The sequence below is a fragment of the Chelonoidis abingdonii genome, chromosome 4, assembly GCF_003597395.2.
Source record: "Chelonoidis abingdonii isolate Lonesome George chromosome 4, CheloAbing_2.0, whole genome shotgun sequence".
Taxonomy (NCBI): domain Eukaryota; kingdom Metazoa; phylum Chordata; order Testudines; family Testudinidae; genus Chelonoidis; species Chelonoidis abingdonii.
In genome coordinates, this window is record NC_133772.1 from 69408024 (window position 1) to 69432174 (window position 24151).

The window sequence follows — 24151 nt, forward strand, 5'->3', positions numbered from 1 at the left end:
GAGGTGGTGGAATCTCCTTCCTTAGAGGGTTTTAAGGTCAGGCTTCACAAAGCCCTGGCTAGGATGATTTAGTTGGGAATTGGTCCTGCTTTGAGTGGGGGGTTGGACTAGATGACCTCCTGAGGTCGCTTCCAACCCTGATATTCTATGATTCTATGATTCTAAGGATTTCAGCTTTTCTGGCAGCATGCATTAATGTTACTTTATCACTGAACTTCAGTAGCTTGAAGAGGATGGGTTTGGTCTTGTCAGACTCTCATTGTCTAGTACCAGGCATTTCATGAGCTCTTTCAGTATCTAATGGGGGCAGCTGTGGGTCCAGTTTAAGAATGTCAGGGAGCAGTTTCTGAAGAAAGCTCCACTAGACCGTCAGCAATGCCCAAGAGCCAAAGGTTGTGTCTGCGAGACCCTTAGGCCTTGTCTACATTACCCCCTGGATCAATGGGCAGCAATCGACCCAGCAAGGGTCAATTTATCGCGTCACTGAGCGTTCTCCCGTCAACTCTGGTACTCCACCAGGGCAAGAGGCACAGGCAGAGTCAACAGGAGAGCATCAGCCATTGACTTACCACAGTGAAGACAGTGCGGTAAGTAAATCTAAGCTATTCACGTAGCTGAAGTTGCATAACTTAGATCGATCCCTCCCTCCTCAGTGTAAACCAGGCCTGAGTCATCTTATTTTTCTTTCAGTTTCTCTAGTCTAAGCATTAAGGAGGCAGTTCCTTCTCTATTTCCCTGGTTTCAATGGCAGTCTTTTGTAGCTCATTTTCCATGTCAGTTATATGGGATTTTACATCACATTTTTTTTTAGAGAGGCTACGAATATCTTTTGAGATTGAATCCAGTCAGTCTGTGAGGAATTCTTTCAGTGTTGCAATATTCTAGGCTAGGTCCTGCTGTGGCCGTGTAGTATCTCCTGTTAGCTGCTTAAGTGATTCAGGCCTAGGTCTTTTCTTGTCTCTCATTTCTCCATTGGCATCCATATTCAACAGTCTGAAACTTATTCATGGGATTAATTTAAACTTTAGGACAGAAATTTATAGTCAATTTGCCAGGAAAGTAATGATTAGAGATTAACTGATATGTTTTGAATGAGGAGGTCTGAAATTAGGCAGCCATCCTCCTCACAGGTACCACATGACCCACTGCTCCCTCCCCCCACCCCATCCTTCTTGGGGAACAAAACAAAACAAAAGCAAAAACCCAAATTTCTTTTCCATAGGCTGTCAAAGGAAAAGAGAGAAAATCAAGCAAGAAGGAAAAGGATGAGAAGGACTAAGAAGAGTGGAGCAGGAAAAGTGCAAGTTCTACCCTCTTTAAAAATAACCTATACCCAGTTCACACACTGAGACAGACAATTTTGAAACGCATCTTTTAAAAAGTTTAAAAAAATTTAAATTCACAATTAAGGTTTTTAAATAAAAATTTAATCTTGACCTCCCCAAAGGATGATCCATGAGGTTTCTTTAGCAAATTTTGCCACACCATCCTCATGAAGGCAACGTTGTAGTTGTCTACACGTCTGAAAACTTATCCTATGCAAATTTTAATCTCCTTCTAACAGATATTTCCAGTTTTTACACCCTTGTCCCCTGGCAACATTCTGCTGATACTGTATCAATGAAACAGGATATTTTGTTCCAAAAGTTTCCCTTCACTCCGAGGGTATTTGAGAGGCATCTGGGCCTGGGGATCTTTGATGTGATGGTGGTGTAATGAACTGCACTCGTTTGGGGCTCTTGGGGCAGTTGGCCTTTATATGTCCCAGTTCATTACATTTAAAGCATCACCCAGCTGACTGGTCACTGGGCCAAGGTGGGTTACTGGAGACTGGTGAGGTGGGACAATAGGGAGTCTGGGGCTTTCCTTGGGTTGTAGGTGGGGTCTTGGGTTGCCCTCAGGGATAGGGTTTACTGTCTGTGAGCCCCCTGTGATATTCGCTCCCCTTGACAGTAACTTTTTTCTTTTCTGCCACTTTCACCCATCTGGCTCCAATCTCCCCTGCCTCGGTTACAGTTTTGGGCTTCCCATCTAGGATGTACCTTTTTATTTCCTCAGGAACACCCTCTAAGAACTGCTCCAATTGTATTAGGAGGTGCAGCTCCTCCAGAGATTTAACATTGGCTCCTGATATACAGGCATCATAATTCTTTCCAATGTGGTAGGCGTGTCGGGTGAATGACACATCTGGTTTCCACCTTAGGGCTTTGAACCGCCGACGGGCATGCTCAGGTGTTATCCCCATTCTGATTCTGGCCTTGGTTTGAAAAGTTTATAATTGTTCATGAGTGTTCCTTAGGCATTTTCAGCCGCCACCTCTGCTAAAGGGTCCACTGAGCTGTGGCCTCAGCTCTATCATGTACTGGTCTTCAGAGATGTTGTACCCATGGCAGGTCCTTTCAAAATTTTCTAAGAAGGCCTCAGTGTCATCACCTGCCTTGTAGGTGGGAAATTTCCTGGGATGGGGAACAGTAACTGGAGAAGGGTTGTTAGGGTTGGCTGTGTCCTTCTGCTTAGCCTTTTCTAATGCCAGGGTCTGCTGGTGGGCTTCCCTCTGGTGTTCCATCTCTCTCCTGTGGGCCGCCACTTTCTCTTCTTGTTCTCTTTTGTGGGCCGCCTCTTTCTTGGCTATTTCTGCATTAATTAGTTCTATCCGTCTCCTATGTTTGTTGTCTTTCTCTATGGCTTCTAGCTTTGCCCATTCCCTGCTTAATGGCTTCCTTTGAACTCATGGTTCCTGCTTTCTTGTGCTGGGTGTGCCCTCTGCTGCTTACTGCCTGAAATGCCGCTGCTCTGGATGCTTCCTCAGGGTTGCTTAGCAACAGAGACTTCTAACTATTACTTTGCCCGAAGAGTTAGAAAGAAGAAAAACACATTCATTTGCAAATGTCTTTTGCTGGTCTTTGCTGCTCACAGCTCGAGTTTCCTTTGTTTAACAAAGATCCTTGTTAAAGAACTTAACACCTATACCCTCAGGCTGTCTATCCTAGCAGCCAGAAAGGAAAGAAGAAGAAAAAATTTCCTTGGCTGTAGTTTTAAACCCCTCCTCTCTGCCTGCTTTCAAACAGCTAGCAGAGAGAGAAAGAAAAAAAAAAATCCTACTGGCTTTTCCCACCGCTGCACACCACGTCAGGGTCTCTTTCCTACTTTGAAGTTTAGCGTCCGAAAGTGGGGACCTGCATGTACTCCTCTAATTCCTAGCTTAATTCCTAGCTTAGATCTTATAGCGCTGCCACCAACCAGAGATTTAGTGTCTGGTGCACTCCTTGTCCCCCCAAAACCTTCCTTGGGGAGACCAAGACCCAAACCCCCTGGGTCTTAAAACAAGGGGAAATAAACCATCCCCCCTACCTTTCCCCTCCCAGACTTTCCCCTCCCTGGATTACCCTGAGAGATACTGTGATTCAAACTCCTTGAATCTTAAAACAGAGAGGAAATTCACCTTCCCCCCTTTCTCTCCCCCTCCCAGACTCTCCCTGAGAGAGAGACACTGATCCCAACTCCTTGGATCCTAACCCAGGGAGGAATTAAGCTTTTCCTCACCCTTCTCTCCTTTCCCCCACCAATCCCTGGTGAGTTCAGACTCACTCCCCCTTGGGTCTTACACAAAAATAAAAAAATCAGTCAGGTTCTTAAAAGAAAAGCTTTTAATTAAAGAAAGAGAAAGTAAAAATTATCTCTGTAAAATCAAGATGGAAAAATGTTTACAGTGTCTCAGCTTCACCTAGACCAGAGGGACTCCCCCTCCCAGCCTAAGTATAAGTTGCAGCACACAGAGGTGAAATATCCTTCCAGCAAAAATACACATTTGCAAATAAAGAAAACAAATATAAATCTAATCCGCTTTTTATCTATTAATTACTATCTTGAATCTGAGAGACTGTTTCAGTAAGATTGGAGAAATCTGGTTACATGTCTGGCTTCTCTTAATCCCAAGAGAGAACAAAGAGCAGAACAAAACAGCACAAAACAAAGACTTCCATCCACCAAGATTTGAAAGTATCTTGTCTCCCGATTGGTCCTTTGGTCAGGTGTCAGCAAGGTTCACTGAGCTTGTTAACCCTTTACAGGTAAAAGAGACATTAACCCTTAACTATCTGTTTATGACACTCCTTCTAACAAATATTTCCAGTTTTTATACCCTTGTCCCCTGGCAACATTCTGCTGATACTGTATCAATGAAACAGGATATTTTGTTCCTGTACTGCTGTGGGATGCACACTGTATGCCTGCATTCTTGCTTCAGCTTGAAAACATTCTGTTATGGAAATCTACCTCCACCCTGAACCTGCCCTCCCGCAGAAAGTGACACGGAAATGCTATACATTTATATAAGCTGCACTGCTTCCCCCTGAACTTGTGTCTATAATGACAAATTCTGTCCTTGACCACATTGTGCGCCTGTTTAATGTGACATTGGCATGTATGTAAGAAAAGCTTTAACGCAGAACGTCCAGAATACCTACCAGAACTGCAATAAGCAATCAGAACAATGAAGACAGTGAACAGGATACAATTCATTTTGTTCATGTTTCTTCCAGTATCTGGAAGCAAGAATAATTGAAAAATGGTTACATGTTCCTTAGTTTATAATATTTAAAACCAGAGAAAGTTTTGATTGAAAAAGAGTAAGATCTAGTAGTCTGAGCACATTAATCAAGAATCAGGCACTCCCAAATTCTAATCTTGGCCCCAACAGACTATTTCTGTGGCACTGGGCACATAACTTCTATGTGTATGTGCTCAGGTTTCCTCATCTGTAAAATGAGGCTAATACTCACCTACCTTACAGAAGGGATGTAACGAAGGGTAATTCACTGGTATTTGATACAAAGCTTATTGACATCAGAAGGCTTTGGACAAGTCCCTTGATGTTTGCAAAGTACTTAAGGTATCATATCTGAAAAGAATTATTAGATACCACATATGGATGTGGCAGGTATCTAGGAAAGAAACACTAGACCATTGTGTCACCATGAGGCAGCTCACAGACACGCCTGATTTACTGATTTCTGTTCTCTGCATTTTCTATTTTTTGTTTATTTTCTATGCTTGATGGGCTATCAATGATAGCTCACCCAACCCATACTAGACTTTTCTGTTGGAGCACAATGCAATTCCTTTTTGTAGCCCAACTCTCCCTACCTCTTCGTCTCAAGCTGTTATACTCCAACAGCCAAAGTCACAGAACAGCAGCCCAAGCATTTCTTTTAGATCATATATCATCTTTTCTAAAGGCATCATTTCATAAACAGGCTTTTATGGCTCACTATAATACCCCAAAAAAAAGTGGGACTCCTGGAGAAGTCTCGCATATCTATACCCGAGGCAACTTTGCCAAACCCAATGGAGTTATAACAGGGATGAACTTGGCACAGTATATCCAAGCATCTGCAAAGGGCAAACCAGAGACATAATTTTGCAATTAAAATCATATATTTTATGACCCTTCATGTCCTTTCATGCATCCTACAAGAATATTGTCAAACTCCCTCCATTTGAGTAAGTGCTTAATTAAAGTCTTGTAACTCGATTCCTACTGTACACACTAAGGATATTTACATACATTAAAAAATTAAATGCAAAAAAATGCATTTGTGCAATATTAAGACTGCACAGTTAAAAAATATATAATATGAGAAAGGCAAGGTTCCAGTATCAGTATCTAGGCCATACTACACATACACACTTTTGTATTCCTGTTTTGGGGAGCACATATATAAGTCATAAGTTACATAGCATAAAGACTACAGAAAATGAAATACAATGTGGCCAAGGTAATGTCTTTACTGTAATCTTAATTTTGGATTTTTGTGACTTTCGGTGATTTGAAACTGCGACATAATAATTGCATTAATGTGTCTGTTACAGCTATCCCCCTGTTCCATTTTGTTTCTTACAGCTGTCCCCATACTCCATTTTGTTTTTGTTCTCCTCCTGTGGCCACCCCTCCCTGGCTGTTAAGTTGTTTACCAGGGCCACTGCCCTTCTCAAAGGGAGGGCCCCTTAAGTTGTTTACCAAGAGCCATTGCCCTTCTCAAAGGGATGGCCACTGTGCTGCGTGCTAAGTGGGACCACTGCCCTGTTCAAAGGGTTAGTCCTGTTATCACCTTGTTAAACCTGGGCTTGGTGTAGGGTAGGCAATGTCCAGAGCTGCAAGACCTAATGTGTTTTTGAGATCTGGGCATGAGTCATAGGCCTCATGTGCTTTTGAGTCCTGAGGTGTGAACTCACCTATTGCACAGGACTCTGCCCAGGCACGTCTCTGTGCTCACCTGCAGTTTTTCCCTGTGTCTCCTCCCCTGTGACAGAGGAGCCCTATCAGGATTACTGGCGGGAAACTGCCTGAGTTTGCCTTTAAAAACAGGCATTTTTGAAACAAACATCAGAAAGGTTCCTGCATTGCTGCCTGGTCTGATCAGCCAGGGGTTCTGGGGGGGTCCCTTTCTCTGCGCTCTCGTTTTATTTTTGAGCGTACCCCCGTTTTTTAACCCCCCCCACGAAGAACGAATTGCTGCCTGAGAGATCTCCTGATTATCGAGAACGTACCGAGCCCTCCTTGCTTCTCTGAGCTGCTGCTTTGCCTTTGCTGCTTCCTTGGGGACTGGTAAGAATCCCCTCTGTGAAACTTTCTATACTTTTATTTTATACTTTAGCTGCTGGCTCTGTTCCCCAGCACACAGACTCAAGCTAAACCTTGGTCTGTGTCTTAAAACCTCTCTTAAACTCCGCGGCGCTTTGCGCTAAAAATAAGTTTGTGCCGCGGCTAAGCTCTGCTCCTGTGGGCTTTGCTTCGGGGCTCACTGCTTTCAGCCGTATCCACTGCTGCAGCCACCATCCCTTGGCTTCCTTGGGGCTGCATCAAGCTTGGGAGCTGTATCCTGGGCACATACCACTCTGCCCTCTGTAACTTCCCATAGCATAAGGTGCACCATAGGTTTTTTTTTTAGTTTAATAAGTCATAGTTTGCTAAGATTGTAGCGCTTGTAAGTTTTCACCTGCCTTGCTATAGTTTGCTTGTTTTGTTGCTCCGTATAGTTGCTTGTTATAGTTTTGCTTAGAATTGTGATATTTGTTGTTTTGCCTAGTCGTTGGTTAAGATAGATTTAAAAAGCCATTGCCTGGTTGTATTCTGTACCTGTTTTTTACTTGTATAAGCTGCTTGTCATTTTATATAAATTTGATTAAGTTAGACGATAGATAAGGTTTTTGCTGTTTGAATTCATCTTCCCGCTGTCCGATCTCTCCCTGAACTTTTCCTGTGTCTGTTTTTCCCCCGCTCCAATCTCCCCTCTGTGTACTTCTCCGTGTCTCCCTGTTATAAACCCTTTGCTGCTTTTCCCCCGTATCTGCACTCTCCCCGAACTTCCCAACCTTTGCTGCTTTTCCCCCGTATCTGCACTCTCCCTGAACTTCCCTCTTTGCTGCTTTCCCCCCGCGTCTGCATCACCCTCCAAACTTCCCCAGACTGGTGTTGTTGCTTCTCCCCTATGTAACTTCCCAAACCCTTTGCTTGCTTCTTTCCTTCTTTTACTCCTCCACTTGTTGCTTAAACCCCTCTACCCCTTCTTTACACTTCTCTGCTGCCTCTCCCTGTATCCCCTGTGTTCATCCTCCCTGCTTCTCTGCTCTCCCTACGAAGATCACCCATCACACTGCTCCGTTTGTCTTTCACCCCGCTGCCCGCAACTTCCCTGAAGTGCTCTCCGCTGCTGCAACCTTTCTTCCTCAGCGTCTCCCCATTCTCCACGTGCCTTCTCATCGCTTGCACGTTCAGCACTCCTCCCCTCTTGCCTGCTCCAGACTCCCCTTAAGCGCGCTCCAGCTGCTCTTGTCTTCCTGTTGTCCAGCCCCCTCCTGAGGACTGCTCTGGGCTTCACCCCGCAGGGCTTCAGAGTCTCTCGCTGCTTGCAGCTGCACTCTCCTCTCATCAGTTGCCACTAATCATTCACTCCCTCCCCACTCCTGTTTCTTGACCCAGCCTTTAGGTACACTCTTGCAGATTATCTGCTATCACAGCCTCACAAATTAAGTCATTAATTTCTTTTATACTGTTACATTGCATAATTTCACTTATCACCCATATTGTATCATTGCACTGTGTATTCACATTTTACTTGTGGTTATAACACCCCATTGGTTGCCTCACTTTTTCTGATATATTTTGTATTTGCATTGATACCATTGTGTTACATTGTGTATAAGGCCTATTAACCACTTAATACATTCTATCTAAGATTGTTGACCATTTTATTATAGAAGCTACCATTTTACTTTGCATTTCTTTTTGGTACGTTTTGCATTCCACACTGTATCTAGAGTTGTTCCTATATAAAAGTTGAGTTGCTTATTGACTGTACTGTATCCCATTGTGCTGAACCCCACTTACTGTACCCCACTGTTAGAACTCCCTACACTGTTCAATAAGAAGAACCCCCCATCATTGTCTATTGTAAACACCCTATACACCCCATCCCATCGTATTTCATTGTTAAATTCCCACCACTTCCTTTTTCCTTTAATAAAGAAATTAATTGGCACCCCACCTGTGTGGTAATTGCTCCCCAAGATCCCAAGTCTTGAGGGCCTAGAACTTTGGCACAGATAACTTAGGGGTGACACTGGGACATTTTTGAGGGAACTGGGAATAGTGTTTTTTAAGGGGGGAAGTTTGTCCATAACAACCCCAGGTAACATGAGCTAGACATCAGCTCTTGGATATTTTAGGATAGGCACATCTGCAGATGTCTTGACCACAAGAGTGCCATGGGCAATGAACTGACAGTATATGATAATAAATTGAGATCATTAATATAGTAACCTTATAGGAGAGGGCACCCAACATTAGTAGGATTGAGGAAATACAATAAAGAAGAGGGAGAACTCCTACTAAAATATGCATTAGACACAGTCTGGTGTCAGTGTAAACATATAAAAGTTGTATCCCAGTCTGTGTACATGGGGGAGACAGATGTAGCCCTTGGGTGGTGCCAGAATGATGACCACTGGTGATGATGAGGAAGGTGAGGGTGATGAGGAAGCTAATGGCCTACATTTCAGGTTGTTTTGCAAGGGACAGTGTGAGTATATAGATGTACATTCTACATTACTTCTATCTACTGTACTGGGTTACAGTGTTTGTGACTTTGCTACATCTGTTAATAAACTATTGTAAACAGAGAAAGAAAGGTTCTTCTTCGAGTGCTTGCTCATATCCATTCCAGTTAGGTGTGCGCGCGCCACGTGCACGTTCGTCAGAGAAACTTTTACCCTAGCAATACTCGGTGGGCCGGCAGGTTGCCCCCTAGAGTGGTGCCGCTATGGCGCCTGATATATACCCCTGCCGGCCTGTCCGCTCCTCAGTTCCTTCTTACCGCCCATGTCGGTCGTTGGAACAGTGGAGCGCAGCTTAGCTGATCTCCACCTCCCTAGTGATTCGCTCGTTTTATAGTTTTTTCATGTACATAGTTTTTTCTTTACCTTATTACCGTTTGACGTAGTTATAGTTCGTGTATATAGTTAAAGAGGATCGAGGGTTCGCCCCTTCTCCTCCCCCGGCACCGGGGCCCATGCCCAGCTCACCGGGCTTCAAACCCTGCACGGCCTGCTGTCGGCCGATACCCACAGGAGATCCGCACGACTCCTGTTTAAAGTGCCTCGGCGAGGCCCATCTTTCGGACAAGTGCTATACTTGTAAGGCATTCAAGCCCTGGAATAAAAAAGAGCGGGACATTCGCCTGAAGCAACTTTTGATGGAGGCAGCTCTAACTCCTCCATCCTCGGCACCGACTCCGGCACTGAGAACAAGTGCATCTTCTGCTCCAGCACCAGTGAAGACTCCTCGGCACCACCCATCACCTGCCCAATCCTCCGGCTGGCGCCGCTCGCTCTCCCTGGGGAGCAAAAAGCACAAGGCTCCTGCGGTACCTTCAGTTACACCACAGTCAGAGCGCAGCTCCAAGTTGGACCACCCAGCACCGCCAACTGCCGCGGCACTGCTTGTCTCTGCACCGTCGATTCCGGTCTCTCAGGAGCCGTTGAGTCCGGTGCCTACCAGCTCCCCAGCCCGTGCTGTGGTAGAGCTTGTCATACCGTCCACTCCAGAGACCTTCTCCATGGCGCAGGACCTCATTGCTCTCACAGAGCCTGAGCTGCTCCAACCCCCGGCACCGCTGGTGCGGGTCATCCAGTCGCTGGGCAAACCTGCCATGGTGCGACCATCTTCCCCGGGCACCACGGAGCACCGTCAGTCTCCATCAGGATCCTGTGATCGCTCTCAGCCCCAACACCGCTCCCGATCCCTGCGCAGCTCGCAGTCCCGGTACCGTTCTCCATCCCGGTACCGGTCGCACTCGCGGCACCGCTCAAGATCCGGTCTCCATCGTACCATTGGCACCGTTCCAGATCCCGGCACCGCCGCACCTCTCGTAGCCGATCCAGGCATGACGATGTTCGGCACCAGGCGACCTCCCGGCACCGCGCTGGTCGTAGGTCCCGGTCCCGCTCTCAACACCGCCACAGTTCCCAGTATCTTTCGCCGGTACCACGCAGGGAGGAATACTACAGACGCAGCGACCTGGTCCAGTCTACTTCAGCTCCCCCGTGGCCGTCCCGTCATCCGTCCGCCTCTTCGTACGTGGACAGTGCCTCTTATGGGGGTTCGGACACTCAAGCCCATCAGGACCACGGACCACCCCAGTGGTCTTTTTGGATGCCCTGGGCCTACCACCAAGCCCAAGGCGAACCAACAGGCCCATCACGCTCTGGTCATTCAGAGCACTGAGTACCTGAGGCCACTGTCAGCAGACCTCCCCCCGCTGATACGGAGGCAAGCACTGCACAGGCTCCAGAACAACAGGATGTTCCGGAGACGGAGATCCACCAGGACGAGGCATCAGTCCAGGACCCGCTCATCCCAGGGTTGTCATCATCATCTTCCCCGGATGAGGCAGTAGCGGGCACATCATCATCGGGGCCTCCCCCGATTGATCTGCGAGCGCACCAAAATCTTCTGCGGCGCATTGCCCAAAATATCAGCCTTCTCGTAGAGGAAGTCCCTGAGGTGGAGGACCCAGTGGTTAGCATCTTATCAGTGGAAACGCCTACCAGAGTGGCCCTCCCCTTTATCAGGTCAATCCAAGCCAGAGCAGACACCATCTGGCAGTCCCTGGCTTCCATTCTACCGACAGCCAGGGGTGTAGAAAGAAAATACATGGTGCCCTCTAAAGGGTACGAATACCTTTACGTGCACCCCGCCCCTTGCTCGTTGGTGGTACAATCGGTCAACGAAAGGCAGCGCCACGGCCAGCAAGCCCCCGCGCCGAAATCTAGGGAGGCCAAGTGCATGGACTTGTTGGGCCGAAAAATCTACTCTGCCGGAGGGCTTCAGCTCCGCATGGCGAACCAGCAAGCCCTCTTAACGATACTCCTATAACACCTGGGAGGCGGTCGGCAAAGTTACTGAGTTGGTCCCTCAGGACTCCCGTCAGGAGTTCAACAGCCCTACTAGAGGAGGGGAAAAGGGTTGCAAGAACCTCATTGCAAGCTTCACTAGATTCCGCAGATTCGGCGGCTAGAACTGTTGCCTCTGGCATAGCCATGCGGCGCATATCCTGGTTGCAGGTGTCCGGCCTACCGCCAGAACTGCAATATACCATACAGGACTTGCCATTCGATGGACAAGGTCTTTTCTCGCAAAAGACGGATCCCAGACTGCAGAGTCTGAAGGACAACTGGGTTATCATGCGTTCACTCGGAATGCATACCCCTCAGACTCAGAGACGGTCATTCCGTTCCCAACCCCAGCGCCCTTACCCTCCACCTCGGCTGAGACAGGATTTTACCCGTAGGAGAGGTCGTACCACCCGCAGGCGGCAGTTGGGACCTCCAGCGGGCAACAATTCCGGTCCCGCAAAACCATCATCAGGACCTAAAACAAATTTTTGAAGGTGCGCCCGAGAGCAGCGTACCAACCCCCCCTTCAGATCCATTCCAGTTTTCCAACTGCCTTTCCTCGTTTCTTCCGGCATGGTCCCACTTGACTTCGGATCGTTGGGTCCTTCGTACGGTGGAACTTGGATACCATCTTTAGTTTATTTCTCCGCCTCCCTCCCACTGTCCCTCCTCCCCGTGCCTCTTCAGGGACCCCTCTCACGAGCAACTCCTCATGTAGGAGGTTCACAAGCTCCTATCAATCGGGGCTATAGAGGAGGTACCAGAGGAGTTAAAGGGCAAGGGGTTTTATTCCCGATATTTCCTGATCCCCAAGGCAAAAGGGGGCCTCCGGCCCATCCTCGACCTACGCGGACTGAAGAAGTTCATCAAGAAGTTCAAGTTCCGCATGGTGTCCCTGGGGACCATCATCCCCTCCCTGGATCCCAGCGATTGGTACGCCGCTCTCGACTTAAAGGATGCATATTTCCATATTGCGATTTACCCCCCGCACAGGAGGTATCTGCGCTTTGTGGTGAATCGAGTTCACTACCAGTTTACGGTCCTTCCCTTTGGTCTTTCGTCGACCCCTCGGGTCTTCACGAAATGTATGGCGGTCGTCGCTGCTTCACTACACCGTCGTCGAATACATGTTTTTCCTTACCTCGACGACTGGCTTATCAGAGGGACCTCCGAGGCTCAAGTCATCAGCCATGTCGACACCATCAGGGAGCTATTTATACGTCTAGGCCTGATCATCAATCTGGACAAGTCCACCCTGGTGCCCACACAAAAAATAGAATTTATCAGGACAGTGCTGGACTCCAACCTCGCAACAGCCAGTTTGCCCCCGCACCGGTTTCAGGCCATAGTCTCCCTTGTCCAAAGTCTTCAGAGGTTTCCAACTACCTCGGCCCGTACTTGCCTCGCTCTCTTGGGGCACATGGCTGCATGTGTTTTCATGGCAAAACATGCCAGACTGCGGATGCGCCCGCTTCAAACCTGGCTCACTTCTGTCTATCAGCACAAACAGGGACACCTTAGACATTATTCTGACGTCATGCGAAAGTTCTGAGCTCCCTTGACTGGTGGAAGAGATCGGCCCAAGTTGTGCAGCCTACCCTTTCATCTTCCCAGCCCCTCCGCATCCCTAACAACGGATGCGTCCGCACTGGGTGCTGGGGGCGCCCACTAGGGCACGCTACGCACCAAGGCCTTTGGTCACCCCGGAGCTGACACTTCATATCAATGTCCGAGAGTCAGAGCGGTCCGCCTGGTGTGCCAAACATTTCTCGAGCGCTACACGGGCCGTTTGTGTTGCAGTATTCATGGACAACACAACGGCCATGTATCTACATCAACAAGCAGGGGGAACGAGCGGTCGTCTCCCTTGTGCCAGGAAGCGATCCGACTGTGGGACTTCTGTGTAAGCCCAATCCATAGACCTAGGGTGGCCTCCTTTCTTCGGGGGGTACGAAACACGCTCGCAGATCACCTGAGCAGGTCCTTCCTCTCACACGAATGGTCATCCGCCTGAACGTTCTTCATTCGATCTTCCGGAGGTGGGGCTTCCCACATCGACCTGTTTTGCGTCAAAACGAACAGGAAATTGCCAGGTTTTCTGCTCCCTCAGGGTGCGCTCCCCCAGGTCCCTGTCGGACGCTTTCATGATTCCATGGACGGGCCACCTCTGTTATGCTTTTCCACCGTTCCCCTCGTCCACGATCCTGCTCAAGTCCGCAGGGACAAAGCCCACCTTATCCTGATAGCGCCAGCCTGGCCGAGGCAGCACTGGTACTCGCCATGCTGCTCGACCTGTCCTTGTCGGACCCAATCCCCCTGCCGCTATGCCGGACTGATCACGCAGGACTTCGCAGGCTTCACCACCCGGACCTACAGTCCCTCCACCTGACAGCATGGTCCCTGTTCTGGTTAAGCCAGTCGGAGTTGAGCTGTCCGCCGCAGGAAACAGGTGTTACTAGGAAGCAAAAGCCCTCCACGCACTCGACATACCTCGCAAAATGGAATTGCTTCTGCCACTGTGTGCCCAACACGACCACTCTCCGTGTTCGGTATCAATCCCACATATCCTGGACTATCTATGGTCTCTCAATGGAACAGAGGTTGCAATCCACTCTGCGATGGCACCTCGCGGCCATATCCACCTTCACCAGGGGAAGCTGCAGTACCATTTTTTCCCACCCTATGTCTTCACCCAGGTTCTACAAGGGCTGGAACAGTTATACCTTCACATCAAAGCCCCCTACCCCACCTGGGACCTGAACCTTTGTTTTAAACAGCTGAAATAAGGGGGTGGGGGGCCCCCTTTTGAGCCTTTGGCCACATGCTCGCTACTGTACCTGTCCTGGAAAACAGCTTTCCTCGTCGCTGTTACCTCGGCTAGACAAGTCTTCGGAACTTTGGTGCACTGACTTGTGGATGCCTCCATACTGTGTTCCATAAGGACAAGGTACAGCCTTGCAACCTCACCCGGCATTCCTTTCCCAGGTCGTTTCCCGCCTTCATGTGAACCAAGACATTTTTCTGCCCAGTCTTCTTTCCCAAAGCCGCACTCATCGCGTGGGAACAACAGCGCCATACCTGGATGTCCGGAGGGGGCTCTCGCAATTCTACATCGAGAGGACCAAGCCCTTCCGACAATCACGCAACTCTTTGTAGTGGTGGCAGAACGTATGGAAAGGCAGGGCAATCTCCTCCCAGTGCATTGCGTCTTGGTCACGTCGTGTATCCGATCTTGCTATGACTTGGCTCAAGTCCAACGGGCCATCTCAACCGCCCCACTCTATGCGGCTCAGGCCTCATCTCTGCTTTTCTTGCCCATGTTCCTATACAGCGAAATCTGCTGCGCGGGCTACCTGGTCTTCTGATCCACACCTTTGCAACCCATTACGCATTGGGTCCAACAATCCAGATGATGATGCCGCCTTCGGCTCAGCAGTCTTACATTCCGGCAAACGTCTCGCTCCGATCCCACCGCCTAGGTAAGCTTGGGAATCACCTAACTGGAATGGATATGAGCAAGCACTCGAAGAAGAAAAGACGGTTACTCACCTTTGTAACTGTTGTTCTTCGAGATGTGTTGCTCATATCCATTCCACACCCGCCCTCCTTCCCCACTGTCAGAGTAGCCGGCAAGAAGGAACTGAGGAGCGGACGGGCCGGAAGGGGTATATATCAGGTGCCATAGCAGCGCCACTCTAGGGGGCGACCTGCCGGCCCACCGAGTGTTGCTAGGGTAAAAGTTTCTCCGACGAACGTGCACTGGAATGGATATGAGCAACACATCTTGAAGAACAACAGTTACAACGGTGAGTAACCGTCTTTTCCTAAAGTGTGAGTGTTGCAACTGTGCACATCGGGGTTCCAGTAATTTTAATAATATGGGGTCTGATCTTTAGACAAGAAGCTGTCAAACCTCAGAGTTTCTTAAGTAATCAATATAATTAATACACAGTCCATAGAGTGGGCTACAGAAGATCTAGGATTTAGATATAGTATGTAATATCTAGTTATGTTACATAGCAGTTCCTATATCAAATTAGTCCATAGATCTATCAGAAACTGGATGCTAGACAGCAGCCAATACCACATGTCTATGAGAAGGTATGAAAAACAGTCGTATGAAGACAATTATGTAATAGCCTATTCCAGAAGAAATTTCTTCCTAAACCCAGGGAGCTGGTGGCTGGCTTAAGTCCTAAAATGTGGAGTGTTTGTAGCCCTTATAAAGGTATCATATCTAGTACAATTGTAGATATGCTTCTTAAATATATTAAATAAATGTCTTTTTGGAATCGTACTAAACTCTTGGCCTCAATGGTCTGGTGGCAGTCAGTACCACTGGTGTCCTAGGAACTGTACACCACAATAAATTCAGTAAAACAACAAACAAACAAAAAATAATGTTGATCTTCTCTAAAAATATGTGCAGTAGAATCCACAGACTTTGTCATTTCTGTATAGGCTAGTATCAAGTATACCAGCTCCTGAGTCCTTGGTGCACTCCTTGCAGTATCCAGCCGCAGTTACTGGACAATAACAGTCAGGTAAGCTATCCCCAAAGAGAGAGTGTACACACAGCTTGACTGGTACAAGGTCCTTTATAACATTACAGCACTGAAATACATGTATAGTAAAAACAATCATAAGTTTATTCACAAAGATTAAGATTTTAGAGATATTGAGAAAGGATAATGAGTGGAAACAGAACTGGTTACACATAAAACAAAACATAAAATACAATGCTAGGTCTACACTTATGAATGGTTACCATTCTTATTTAATAAAGTAGATCTTTTCCCAAAGATTCAGTGTCTGTGACAGAGCAGCTGGTTTTCAGTCAAAACCGGGATTCAAATTTTCATGAATATCCACATGCCCTAATAGGGAATTCCTCAGCAAATGGATACCAAAATGGCTTTTTGCTTCTCCTTGCATTTCCCGTAATTCAGTCTTTTCACCCCAGAGTCAGGAGGACCCACATTGTTTGTTCTCCAATGTGTTGGCTCCAAGTTGTCTCCATATCCTCATGTTGACTTGAAATGCGTATGCTTAATCTACATATGAACCTAGGCAGACATGTGAATATACATTCCTCTGTCCGCCAAAACCAGTTTTTCACCTCTGTTGAGGAGTAACACCTTGATACAAACTATAAGGATATATTTTGAGTACATATACATGTCTTCTTAAATATAATCAGTACATACATTTCACAATAATATGAAGGACCAGCATGATCTTGACTTTCCTTTAAGATCTCAAACAACATTTTTATAGATAAATATTATGAAAGCAAAGTGTTAGATGTAGTGAATTTGTCAAGCCTCAGAAGAGTTGCTGTTACAGAACAGTAAACCCTTTTCCAGGTGGCATCAAGGTGTTCTTAGGGTCACAATAACTACACTGGGTTTTCTATTTACAGCAGCCAATCACTGACTGGTCCCTATCTGTCTGTATACAGTGCCAAGCTCTAAGGTTTTCAGATGGGTATGCTGAACAAAAATCAAAGGACTGGTCTTTCAGCAAAATAATTTCTGCAAGAAGAATGGTTCAAAATTGCTGGGGGGTGGGAGGGAAGAAAGAGCAGAGACACCTCCCAAAAGAACACAAAATTGAATTCCTAGATTACAAGCTCCCCCAGTTTGACAATAAAGAACTGATAGCCCTGAGCATTCTTCTCAGCAGCAGCATGACCCTCCCTTTGTTTATATCAGTGGCTGCCAACCTGTCACTCACAGAGCTCTAAATTTCTGAGTGGCAGCTGTGTTAGTCTGTATCAGCAAAAACAATCAGGAGTCCTTGTGGCACTTTAGAGACTAACAAATTTATTTGGGCATAAGCTTTCATGGGCTAGAACCCATTTGATGAAGTGGGTTCTAGCCCACAAAAGTTTATGTCCAAATAAATGTGTTAGTTTCTAAGGCAGGGGTGGGCAAACTTTTTGGGCCAAGGGCCACATCTGGGTGGGGAAATTGTATGCAGAGCCGAGACAGGGAGCTGGGGTGCGGGAGGGAGTACGGGGTGTGGAAGTGGATGCGGTGTGCAGGAAGGGGCTCAGGGTAAAGGATTGGGGCAGAGGAGGGGTGAAGGGTGTATGAGGGTGCTCAGGGTAGGGGATTAGTGTGCAGGAGGGGTGTGGAGTGCAGGAGGAGCTAGGGGCAGGGGTGCAGGAGGGGTGTGGACTGTGGGAGAGAGCTCAGGGCAGGGGTTGGGGTGCAGGAGGAATGCACAGTGCAGGCAGGGGGTTAGGACAGGGAGTTGTGGGGCGGGGTGCAGGAGGGGTTCAGGATCCGAGGTGGCAGCGGCACACACTGGGGCCAGGGCAGGCTTCCTGCTTGCCTGCCATATCCCTGCGCCGCTCCAGAAAGTGCTGCGGCCCCTGGGGGTGGTGGGGCCGGAGAGCTCCTCATGCTGCCCTTGCCACGCCTCTAGGTACCTCCCCCAGAGCTCCCATTGGCCGCGATTCCCCATTCCCGGCCAATGGGAGCTGCAGGGGTGGGGGGGCTGGGCCTGGAGGCAAGGGCCCGGGAGCCACAGGGATGTTGGGCTGGCCATTGCTGAAAGCACCACAGGGGGGCAATCCCGAAGGCCGTAGTTTGTCCATCCCTGCTCTAAGGTGCCACAAGAGCTCTAAATTGTGGCCCTCAAGAGTAACTATCAAGAAAACGATGTATTTGATAAATGAAGAGCTGTTCCCTCAGTGCACAATGTGATTTTTTTAAACTTAGATGTTTGACTTAGCAAGGATGTAAAGGGCTTGCTTTCTGGGCTATGGTAGCCCCAAGGATGGCAATACAGGAGCTTGACTGGCTGAATCTGAGCCTCAGCCTGAGAAAGTGCATAGTGAAGGACTGCTTCCCTCCCCAGACAGCTACCCAGGGCAGTCCAGGTAAGGGAGAATGGAACACACACATATACAGATAAAGAGCATAAGCTGAGAACCAGCAACTAATTAGGATTCGATGTGTCTCTACCGCAGCCCAGTCTCATCCTGCTCTAAGTTGCACCAGCTGCCTGTGGACCATAGGCTACCTGGAGACACCCAGGGTATGTCTACACTACGAAATTAGGTCAAATTTCTAGAAGTCGGTTTTTCAGAAATCCTTTTTATACAGTTGATTGTGTGTGTCTCTATAAAAAAAATGCTCAAAGTGCATTAAGTTGGTGGACTGCGTCCACAATACCGAGGCTAGTGTCAACTTCCGGAGCGTTGTACTCTGGGTAGCTATCCCACAGTTCCTGCAGTCTCTGCTGCCCATTGGAATTCTGGGTTGAGATCCCAGTGCCTGATGGGGCAAAGAAACATTGTTGCAGGTAGTTCTGGGTATATGTTGTCAGGCCCCCCCTCTCCCTCCCTCCCTCGGACCATGAAAGCAACAGCAGACAATCGTTTCACGCCTTTCTTCCTGGGTTACCTGTGCAGATGCCATACCTTGGCAAACATGGAGCCCACACAGCTGACCATCATCATAAGTCTCCTGGGTGCTGGCAGACATGGGACTGTATTGGTACACAGCAGCAGCTTATTGCCTTCTGGCAGCAGACAGTGCATTATGACTGGTAGCCATCGTTGGTGTACTCCTGAGTGCTCTTTTAACCGACCTCAGTGAGGTCAGTCAGGGCACGTGGGCATTTGACATGGTTCCACATGGGGAATTATTAGTTAAATTGGAAAAGATGGGGATCAATATGAAAATTGTAAGGTGGATAAAGAACTGGTTAAAGGGGAGACTCCAACGGGTCGTACTGAAGGGTGAACTGTCAGGCTGGAAGGAGGTTACTAGTGGAGTTTGACAATGGCTAGCAGTCGAACTGCACCATGTCTGCTGCCAGCCTAAAGATGTAAAAGATAGATGGAGTGGATCAAAACAAGAAATAGACCAGATTTGTTTTGTATTCATTTGCTTCCTCCCTCCCTCCCTCCGTGAAATCAACGGCCTGCTAAACCCAGGGTTTTGAGTTCAATCCTTGAGGGGGCCATTCTGTGTGACAGTTGTTTGTGTTTCTCCTTGATGCAAAGCCACCCCTTTGTGACTTTAATTCCCTGTAAGCCATGTCATCAGTCGCCCCTCCTCCGCCATCAGAGCAGACAATCGTTTCGCCCTTTTTTCAGCCAGATGCCACAGCACTGCGATCATGGAGCCCGCTGAGATCACCACGGCAATTATGAGCACTGTAAACACCACGTGCATTATCCTGGAGTATATGCAAAACCATAACCTGCCAGAGGAAAACCAAGCGAGGAGGTGACGGCAGCTCAGTGACAAGAGTGATGAGGACATAGACATGGACATAGAGTTCTCACAAAGTACAGGCCCCAGCAATGTGCACAACATGGTGTTAATGGGGCAAGTTCATGCTGTGGAATGCCAATTCTGGGCCGGAAACAAGCACAGACTGGCTGGACTGCATAGTGTTGCGGGTCTGGGACGATTCCCAGTGGCTGCAAAACTTTTGCATGCGTTAAGGGCACTTTCATGGAACTTTGTGACTTGCTTTCCCCTGCCCTGAAGGGCCAGAATACCAAGATGAGAGCAGCCTTCACAGTTGAGAATCAAGTGGTGATAGCCCTGTGGAAGCTTGCAACGCCAGACAGCTACCGGTCAGTCAGGCATCAGTTTTGTGTGGGCAAATCTACTGTGGGGGATGCTGTGATCCAAGTAGCCAAGGCAATCAAAGAGCTGCTGATATCAAGGGTAGTGACTCTGGGAAATGTGCAGGCCATAGTGAATGGCTTTGCTGCAATGAGATTCCCTAACTATGGTGGGGCGATAGACAGAACCCATACCCCTATCTTGGCACCAGAGCACCAAGCCAGTGAGTACATAAACCAAAAAGGATACTTTTCAATGCTGCTGCAAGCACTGGTGGATCACAAGGGACGTTTCACCAACACAAATGTGGGATAGCCAGGAAAGGTACATGACGCTCGTGTCTTCAGGAACTCTGGTCTGTTTCAAAAGCTGCAGGAAGGGACTTTCTTCCCAGACCAGAAAATAACCGTTGGAGATGTTGAAATGCCTATAGTCTTTGGGGACCCAGCCTATCCCTTAATGCCATGGCTCATGAAGCTGTACACAGGCAGCCTGGACAGCAGTCAGGAGCTGTTCAACTATAGGCTGAACAAGTGCAGAATGGTGGTAGAATGTCCATTTGGACATTTAAAAGCGTGCTGGCGCAGTTTACTGACTCGAATAGATCTCAGCGAAACCAATATTCCCATTGTTATTACTGCTTGCTGTGCGCTCCACGATATCTGTGAGAGTAAGGGGGAGACATTTATGGCGGGTTGGGAGGTTGAGGCAAATCGCCTAGCCACTGATTACAAGCAGCCACACACCAGGGTGGTTAGCAGAGTACAGGAGGGCACAGTGTGTGTCGGAGAAGCTTTGAAAACCAGTTTCATGACTGGCCAGGCTATGGTGTGAAAGTTCTGTTTGTTTCTCCTTGATGAAACCCCCTTGGTTCACTCTACTTCCCTGTAAGATAGCCACCCTCCCCTCCTCCCTTCGATCACTGCTTGCAGAGGCAATAAAGTCATTGCTGCTTCACATTCATGCATTCTTTATTAATTCATCACACAAATAGGGGGATAACTGCCAAGGTAGTCCGGGAGGGGTGGGAGAGGAGGGAAGCACCGGGTGGGGTGGGGGAGGAGGGAAGGACAAGGCCACACTGCACTTCAAAATTTTAAAACTTATTGAAGGCCAGCCTTCTGTTGCTTGGGCAATCCTCTGGGGTGGAATGGCTGGGTGGCCAGAGGCCCCCTGCACCTCATTCTTAGGCGTCTGAGTGAGGAGGCTATGGAACTTGGGGAGGAGGGCTGTTGGTTACACAGGGGCTGTAGCAGCAGTCTGTGCTCCTGCTGCCTTTCCTGCAGCTCAACCATACGCTGGCGCATATGAGTTTGATCTTCCAGCCTGAGCATCGACTCTTGCCTTCTGTCAGCAAGCTGACACCACCTATCATCTTCAGCCTACCACCTCTCCTCGCGTTCATATTGTGCTTTCCTGCACTCTGACATTGTCTGCCTCCACACATTCTGCTGTGCTCTGTCAGTGTGGGAGGACAGCAGGAGCTCAGAGAACTTTTCACCCCGAGTGCGTTTTTTTCACCTTCTAATCTTTGCTAGCCTCTGCGAAGAAGAAATATTTGTAGCTGGTGGAGGAAAAGAGAGAGTGGTAGTTAAAAAGACACATTTTATAGAACAATGGGTAGACTCTTTCATGGTAAACCTTGCTGTTAACATTACATAGTACATGTGCTTTTGTTATAAGGTCACATTTTGCCTCTTGTATTGAGGGCCTGCTGGTTTGGTGTGTGAGATCACTCATGCTTCACCCCTCTCCCTAGCGCATGGCTAACAGTGGGTAACATTTCTGTTCAGCCACAGCCAAACAGTCGAGCAGAAATGGGCACTTCTGAATGTCCCGTTAATAAAAGCACCCTATTTCAACCAGGTGACCATGAATGATATCACTCTCCTGAGGATAACACAGCGAGATAAAGAACAGATGTTGTTTGAATGCTAGCAAACACTGGGACCATACACTGCCATGCTTTTTTATGCAATGATTCCAGACTACATGCTGCTGGCCTGGCATGGTAAAGTGTCCTACCATGGCGGACGGAATAAGGCTGCCCTCCCTAGAAACCTTTTCCAAAGGCCTTGAGAGTACATCCAGGAGAGGTTTATGGAGATGTCCCTGGAAGATTTCCGCTCCATCCCCATACACATTAACGGACTTTTCCAGTAGCTGTACTGGCCGCGAATGCCAGGGCAAATTAATCTTTAAACACGCTTGCTTTTAAACCATGTGTAATATTTACAAAGTTACACTCACCAGAGGTCTCTTTTCCACCTTGAGGGTCCAGGAGCACGCCTTGGGTGGGTTTGCGGGTTACTGGCTCCAGGTCCAGGGTGAGAAACATATCTCGGCTGTTGGGGAAACCAGTTTCTCTGCTTCCTTGCTGTGAGCTATCTTCCTCATCCCCCAAACCCGCTTCCGTGTTGCATGATTCTCCATTGACGGAGTCAAAGCACAGGGTTGGGGTAGTGGTGGCTGCACCCTCTAGCATGGCATGTTGCTCATCATAGAAGCGGCATGTTCAGGGCTCTGATCCAGAGTGGCCATTTGCCTTTCTGGTTTTTTGGTAGGCTTGCCTTAGCTCCTTAATTTTCACACGGCACTGCTGTGCGTCCCTGTTATGACATCTGTCATTCTTGCCCTTTGAGACTTTTTCTAATGTTTTGGCATTTTGTTTACTGGAACGGAGTTCAGCTAGTACGGATTCATCTCCCCATATGGCAAGCAGATCCCGTATCTCCCATTCAGTCCACGCTGGGGCTCTTTTGCAATCCTGGGACTCCATCACGGTCACTTCTGCTGATGAGATCTGCGCTCACCTGCACCTTGCCACGCTGGCCAAACAGGAAATGAGATTCAAAAGTTCACGGACTTTTTCCTGTCTACCTGGCCAGTGCATCTGAGTAGAGAGCGCTGTCCAGGGTGGTCACAATGGAGCACTCTGGGATAGCTCCTGGAGGCCAATACCATGGAATTGTGTGCACACTACCCCAAATTCGACTCGGCAAGGCCGATTGGAGTGCTAATCCCCTCGTCAGAGGTGAAGTAAAGAAATCAATTTAAGTAAAAAAAAAAGGGCTTTTTCGTGTGGACGGGTCCAGGCTTAAATCAAGGTAACCCTGCTAAATTCGACCTAAAATCGTAGTGTAGACCAGTCCCCAGAGAATAATGCATATAGCCTTTTTCCTCCCACAGCAGGGGACTTGTACTTGGTTTCTGCTCCCTTTGTGCCATCAGCCATTTGTCATACATATCGGGGGAAAGTAACAAGCTTCTGCCTTGTCTGTCATAGTCTGGGAATATTTTCCTTTAAGCCTAACTCCCCACCACCACCACCTCCTTCCAGAAAATCACTGCTGTGCCAGAAAACTGGCAAGACCATTAGCACAGTGGGAACAGTATCAGGGAAACCCAAAGTCTTAACGAAATTAATTTGCTTTCTTACCACACCAGACCCCATCACAGTGTGATAGTGCTGCTGACACATCCTTCTCACTACTCAGCTCAGAGATAGGCCAGATTATACAGAGACATAGCACAGCACAGCACGGAGCCAATGTTTCATCGGTATCAGGCAGGAAAATATGGAGTAAGAGACGTGGTGGGGGGACTCAGATTGTTCTCCCTTCTACCACAAGAATAACTGGAGAGAGCCCTGCTCAGCCATAAATACCTACCCACAATCCAGCCAACTCCTACCACTTCAGTGGTACCCAAAGTTTTCAGAGTCATGCCCCCCCAGAGCTGGGGCCAGGAGCAGGGCCCCAGCAAGGGAAGAGGCTGGGGACAGAGGTGCGGCAGGCCCAGGAGTTGAGCCAGGTAGCAGGGAGCTGAGCTGGTGGCAGAGCAGGGCTGGGTGATGCTCCCTCCCCGCCCCATGTGGGGGCTGGCCTGGGCCCCACCATGCCCTCTGGAAGTATCTCCATGTCCCTGAGGGGGCGGGAAAAGCCCACAGTTTGGGGACCTCTGTACTACCTGAAGAGTGGGAGTACCCAGTGCTTAATTTTTGCCAGGGCTTGCCAAGACTGATCCCCAGCACCTGTAGGCTTGACAATTCATAGCTAGAGCCCTGTGTGGATACTTGCTTTATATCCATGGATGCATATATC

General features: G+C 48.3%; 1 protein-coding gene and 1 pseudogene across 3 annotated transcripts in view; both read right to left on the reverse strand.

The window, feature by feature from the left end:
* Nucleotides 1-24151, reverse strand: part of LOC116819167 (CD59 glycoprotein) — a 40555-nt gene that overhangs the window by 13225 nt on the left and 3179 nt on the right. For all 3 annotated transcript variants that reach the window (XM_075065257.1, XM_032770686.2, XM_032770687.2), the window contains one exon: nucleotides 4467-4544. In XM_075065257.1, the coding sequence (XP_074921358.1) occupies nucleotides 4467-4530 (64 nt within the window). In that variant the 5' untranslated portion in view covers nucleotides 4531-4544. The remainder of the gene's footprint in view (nucleotides 1-4466; nucleotides 4545-24151) is intronic.
* On the reverse strand, nucleotides 21052-22871 carry LOC142046653 (uncharacterized; annotated as a pseudogene).